The sequence below is a fragment of the Gastrolobium bilobum genome, unplaced genomic scaffold (genome assembly GCF_033153095.1).
Source record: "Gastrolobium bilobum isolate Gb01-03AN ecotype WA unplaced genomic scaffold, APGP_CSIRO_Gbil_v1 utg482, whole genome shotgun sequence".
NCBI classification, from domain to species: Eukaryota; Viridiplantae; Streptophyta; class Magnoliopsida; order Fabales; family Fabaceae; genus Gastrolobium; species Gastrolobium bilobum.
The window spans coordinates 15493-21410 of NW_026897192.1; the positions used below are offsets into that span (position 1 = coordinate 15493).

General features: G+C 37.6%; 1 protein-coding gene across 2 annotated transcripts; it reads left to right on the forward strand.

The window, feature by feature from the left end:
- The first annotated feature begins 292 nt into the window (after positions 1-292).
- Positions 293-5594, forward strand: LOC133304812 (beta-galactosidase 3-like). 2 transcript variants are annotated; one of them, XM_061504874.1, is made up of 19 exons: positions 293-474; positions 586-681; positions 807-919; positions 1098-1164; positions 1251-1343; positions 1559-1702; positions 1951-2039; positions 2119-2224; positions 2319-2406; positions 2733-2851; positions 2933-3097; positions 3265-3443; positions 3627-3736; positions 3820-3929; positions 4182-4292; positions 4375-4488; positions 4576-4778; positions 4894-5245; positions 5341-5594. In XM_061504874.1, the coding sequence occupies exons 1-19, from the start codon at positions 304-306 to the stop codon at positions 5473-5475; spliced, it is 2565 nt and encodes an 854-aa protein (XP_061360858.1). In that variant the 5' UTR covers positions 293-303; the 3' UTR covers positions 5476-5594. The 2 variants fall into 2 exon arrangements, with proteins under 2 accessions (XP_061360858.1, XP_061360857.1); XM_061504873.1 differs by having other exon boundaries at positions 4894-5230.
- The last annotated feature ends 324 nt before the right edge of the window (positions 5595-5918 follow it).

A 5918-nucleotide genomic window follows, 5' to 3' on the forward strand; every position in this document is an offset into this window, starting at 1 on the left:
AGTTTCCACAATTTTACTTCTCTCTCTCTCACTCATACACACTCAGTGTCTGACAGTGACAGATATCAGTGTACTTTTGTAGCTTGTATCACAGTACTTATAAATTGGTTTGCTCTAAGAGCTTGAACAAAACAAGATTAGTGCTCACAACAAGGATTGGACCTTGTTGCTGTTACCATTCCACCATCTACCCAGTCTTAGAAGACCAAAATCACAAGTGTGTAACACCACCCCTTCTGCCAATTTTTCCTTGTTTCTGTTCCTGCATTTGATTTGGACTACATTTTCCATTTAGAAAAAAACATGGAAACTAGGTCGTTTTCCAAATTGGTGTTTGCATTTTGCCTGGTTTTCTGCTTGGTTTCTCAGCTGGTTCACTCTAGTGTCACCTACGACAGAAAGGCCATCGTCATCAATGGTCAAAGGAGAATTCTTTTTTCTGGTTCCATACATTATCCTAGAAGTACCCCTGATGTAAGCTTCTTCTTCTTGTTCCCATTTTCCTTACTCCTTTAAAGGGAACAAAAAATGGATCTTAATTTTAAGTGTTGTTTCTGATTTTCTTGAGAAATGATTTCTGTGCAGATGTGGGAAGATCTGATTCTCAAGGCAAAAGAGGGAGGTCTAGATGTGATTGATACCTATGTCTTCTGGAATGTTCACGAGCCTTCTCCTGGCAATGTACTTCACTCTCTTCTATTAATTCCTTATTCTGTCTTTTTTTTTTCTGTGTTTTCAACCTGAGTTTCCTCTCTGATTTGTGCTGTATTCTTCAATGTGTTCTGTATGCATGCAATTCAATTCAGTACAATTTTGAAGGAAGCAATGATCTGGTGAGATTCATAAAGACAATACAGAAAGCTGGGCTCTATGCTCATCTCCGCATTGGACCTTATGTCTGTGCAGAATGGAATTTTGGGTACCTTCTATTTCTAACTATCTTCTTCCTCATTTTCTGACTAAGAATTCTCTTTCATTTAGTTTATATAATCATTGCTTAAATTGACTGTTTATTTATAACTCCATGTTTATGTCTTATGAGGTATTTCTTTTATTGCTCAGTGATTATTTATTCAAACTATTTCTGTTATGTGCAGAGGATTTCCTGTTTGGCTGAAGTATGTTCCGGGCATAAGCTTTAGAACAGACAATGAACCTTTCAAGGTCTCAAATATTAGATTATATGTCCAAAATCATTTTTAAATAGATTTTGTAGTTGTTTTATTGATGACCCTTAAATTGTGTTGCAGAGGGCGATGCAAGGATTCACTGAGAAGATTGTGGGAATGATGAAGAGTGAGCACCTCTTTGAATCCCAGGGTGGCCCCATCATACTCTCTCAGGTAAACACATGGGGTTTTTCTTCAGCATTTAATCTACATTGCTTATTCTCTTCTTTCTGTATTTTAAAGCTACCAATTTTCATTCAATTATTAAGGGTATATTTAACAGCTGTTGTAAGAGAAATTGTCATGACCCTTGGTTACTAGTGGCTATAAACTTTTAACTCCAGATCTGTAGTTATATTAATGATACATGCACCATGTGTTTGTTTCAGATTGAGAATGAGTATGGAGCACAGAGTAAGTTACTTGGAGCTGCTGGCCAAAATTATGTGAATTGGGCTGCAAAAATGGCTGTAGAGATGGGAACTGGAGTCCCTTGGGTGATGTGTAAGGAAGATGATGCGCCAGATCCAGTGGTGAGTATCCTTGCTCTTCATCTTGAAAGTTGAGTACTATGAAATGTAATCCTCTAATACACCATTAACATGTCTTGGATTTTCGTTTTGGTTACTCAATTATATTATTTTAATTTTCAGAGATGTAACATTAAAAAAATAGAAAATACAATACAGCACCTAACCAGTTGTAGTTCATTTCTTCCAAGAACCTTCCAAATTTAGAAGTCTGGTAGCTAAACTAACCTGTTTGGTTTGTGGGGTAACAGATAAACACGTGCAATGGCTTCTATTGTGATAAGTTTACTCCCAATAGACCCTATAAGCCTTCACTTTGGACAGAGGCTTGGAGTGGCTGGTAAGGTTTTTTATTATCACGCTGAAAATTGGAAATGAAGAAACGAATAGCCTGCGTAACTTTTCTGTTTAATATGAAGGTTTACGGAATTTGGAGGTCCAATTCACAAAAGACCTGTCCAGGATTTGGCATTTGCAGTTGCTCGATTTGTAATAAGAGGAGGGTCCTTTGTAAACTACTACATGGTTAGTTTGCTTAAACTGATTTAAAACCTGAAAAAATGATGATGTTGGCACCTACACTTGTAACTAGCCTAAGTGTTCTTGCATTTACCTGTAGTATCATGGAGGAACCAATTTTGGACGAACTGCTGGAGGTCCTTTCATCACTACCAGTTATGACTATGATGCTCCATTAGATGAATATGGTGAGAACTGAAAATTCTGTACCTTCTAAGCCAGTTTTAGTATTTATTGGCCTTGTAACAACTAAAATCTTTCAAGAATTCTGGCTCATAATGGTATGCAAATTAAGTAACTACTAGCATAGTAGTTCTTTTTCTTAGTAACTTCATATGCATGAATTGGTTTTAACAAATTTTAACTCCAAAGTCCAAACATTTATCACTCTTCACTACATTGAAAGAAACAGATTATTTGTCAAATGCTTACACTTTCTGGTATGTAGTTGTCAGAAAAGTACCCCAAACTATATTACTGATGACTTAAAAGGACTACTTCTGCAATAATACAGGTTTGATTAGGCAGCCAAAATATGGTCATCTAAAGGAGCTTCATAAGGCCATCAAGATGTGTGAGCGAGCTTTGATTTCAACTGACCCAATTGTTACTTCATTAGGGGCCTCCCAACAGGTTTTAACTCAGTTCAAAGTTATTTTTCTTTCCACGTGTTTATCTTATTTACTGATCCTAGCGGATATGTATCTCTTCCAGGCTCATGTTTACTCTACGGAATCTGGAGATTGTGCTGCTTTTCTCTCAAACTATGATGCAAAATCCGCTGTTAGAGTGATGTTCAATAATATGCACTATAACTTACCTCCTTGGTCTGTCAGCATCCTCCCTGATTGTAGAAATGTTGTCTTCAATACAGCAAAAGTATGTAACAATAGTCTTACATATTTTTAAAGCCATCTTATTTTCTATTCAGTTATCCTAGTTATGTTTCCCAGGACACAATTTCTTCACCTTTGACATGTCCGTTCAACAAGATTCAATAACTGAAAATTAGTCAAACTAATGAACTCATGTTCTCCCACTTTTAGGTTGGAGTGCAAACATCTCAGATGCAAATGTTGCCAACAAATACTCAGATGTTCTCATGGGAAAGTTTCGATGAAGATATTTCTTCTCTGGATGACAGCTCAACAATCACTGCTGCTAATCTCCTGGAACAGATTAATGTAACACGGGATACAAGTGATTATCTTTGGTATATAACTAGGTAAGCCTGATTTTCCTAGGTGTTTCAGATTTGCTTCTAATATATTTTTTCTCTCAATATCTTGCTCTTGGAATACTTGGAGCCCAACACTGGTTCCAGCTGCTAAATGAAAAAGATTTAGAAACAATTTTAAATATACTTATTCTGTAATTCATTTCATGTCTTTGTTTGATGTTTCTGCAGTGTTGATATAGGTTCCTCCGAGTCCTTTCTACGTGGAGGTGAACTCCCCACTCTCATTGTTCAGTCTACAGGCCATGCTGTGCATGTTTTCATCAATGGTCAACTTTCTGGTATGAAAATTTGCTTGAATTTTTTAGGCACCCTTTCTAGCTGATTAGTAAAAGCAAACATGATATATGGTGATTCAATCCAGGTTCTGCCTATGGAACAAGGGAGTATAGGAGATTCACATATACTGGAAAGGTAAACCTTCGTGCTGGAACAAACAGAATAGCTCTGCTCAGTGTTGCCATCGGACTTCCTGTAAGTTTTATTTCCCTCCTTTACTTTCCAAAATCCTACTTTCTGTAACTGCTGAGTTAGGTAAATAGTGGTTATTGGTTTTGTGCTCAAGTTTGACCTTCCTGTGATTATGAAAGCCTTGTAGCTAGGTGACCTGGAGATTGAAATCCAGCTAATTCTGCAACAAATAAAAATATTAGTAACGGCTCAATTCTTTGTCAACTAATAACTAATGCCATTGACCAAATGCTTTTCTGATTTTTGTTGTCAAAGAACGTGGGAGAACATTTTGAGACATGGAGCACAGGAGTCCTAGGTCCAGTTGCACTCCATGGACTTGACCAGGGAAAGTGGGACTTGTCCTGGCAGAAATGGACTTACCAGGTTACGTAGTGTTTGTTACTTGAGATGCTTAAGTTGGCTTACTTTCAAGAAGAAAGCCTTACTAAGAAATGCTTGTAAACAGGTTGGGCTGAAAGGAGAAGCCGTGAATCTCGCCTCTCCAAATGGTATCTCTTCGGTTCAGTGGATGCAGTCAGCAATAGTTGTACAAAGAAATCAACCATTGACATGGCATAAGGTAAAACTAAAGAAAAATGTGCTCGTTTGACTGAAAACAAAATATTAGTTTCAGAACAAATAAAGTTTATCTGTAAAATGTGTGCAGACTTATTTCAATGCTCCTGAAGGAAATGAACCATTGGCAATAGATATGGAGGGTATGGGTAAAGGTCAAATATGGATTAATGGACAAAGTATTGGAAGATACTGGACTGCATTTGCTACTGGTAATTGCAATGACTGCAACTATGCTGGTTCATTTAAACCTACAAAGTGCCAATTTGGTTGTGGCCAACCAACCCAGCGATGGTAAGCATTGCTAACATTGTAGCTTCTGCAACTGCTATCATATTGTGAAATACAATATGCAAGGCTCACTCAGGCACAAAATATCTTATATCACACTTCGTACGAAATGTTTCAGGTACCATGTTCCTCGATCTTGGTTGAAGCCAACTCAAAATCTATTGGTTATTTTCGAGGAACTTGGGGGAGATCCTTCAAAAATTTCACTTGTTAAGAGATCAGTGAGCAGTGTCTGTGCTGATGTGTCAGAGTACCACCCAAATATTAAGAACTGGCACATTGAGAGCTATGGTAAGTCAGAAGAGTTCCATCCACCAAAGGTTCACTTGCATTGTAACCCTGGCCAGACCATCTCTTCCATTAAATTTGCAAGCTTTGGAACTCCTTTGGGAACTTGTGGGAATTATGTGCAAGGAGCTTGCCATTCCCCCGCATCCCATGCCATTTTAGAGAAGGTACTCTACCATACCGTTGATTTCACAACCTACCACATTAACTTTTAGCAAGTGTTTCTTTGGAATAGAGTTAACTTCAGCTGTTTTTTTTTTTGTTTCATTTTTCACAGAAATGTACAGGAAAACCAAGATGCACAGTCACTGTATCAAACAGCAACTTTGGGCCAGACCCATGTCCGCAGGTGTTGAAAAGGTTATCAGTTGAAGCTATATGCACTCCAACAGCTATAAATTGGAAGGGTTGATAGAGTAAGGAAGCACCCTTTTAAGTGTAATGTGTAGTGACTTAAACCACAAGAAAAAGGAATGAATAATAAAAGGAGTACAGGTAAAGTTAAAGGTAGATCAATAGGTTGAGTGTCATGGTATTAGAGTGTGAAAGTAGTACGTAGTTCATAATTTTATTTGGTGGGGTTAACGGGGCTTGTATACATTGTTCATAGTTAGGTAGGTGAATCTGAAACTAGGGGTCTGAAATTTAGAGTACGAGGAAGAGAGGCAATTAAGTTTGTGTGATTTGTGTTTGTTTCTGTTAATGGGGTGAGTCATACCACAAATCAGGTTCGAGTTGGGAGCGGATGTTACTGTAACCATTGTCTAATGAGGTTTATAAAAGTCCATTGTTCTGTCTACTTTTTCTGCTAATTAAGTGCTATGGTACTCTCTTTATTTTGGTACCGGTTTTATT

Coding starts and splice junctions, on each gene's coding strand:
- LOC133304812 (XM_061504874.1), top strand. CDS start 304: ATGGAAACTAGGTCGTTTTCCAAATTGGTGTTTGCATTTTGCCTGGTT. Junction 3,098..3,264: donor TTGTCTTCAATACAGCAAAA/GTATGTAACAAT, acceptor TCCCACTTTTAG/GTTGGAGTGCAAACATCTCA. Junction 4,293..4,374: donor GGCAGAAATGGACTTACCAG/GTTACGTAGTGT, acceptor GCTTGTAAACAG/GTTGGGCTGAAAGGAGAAGC.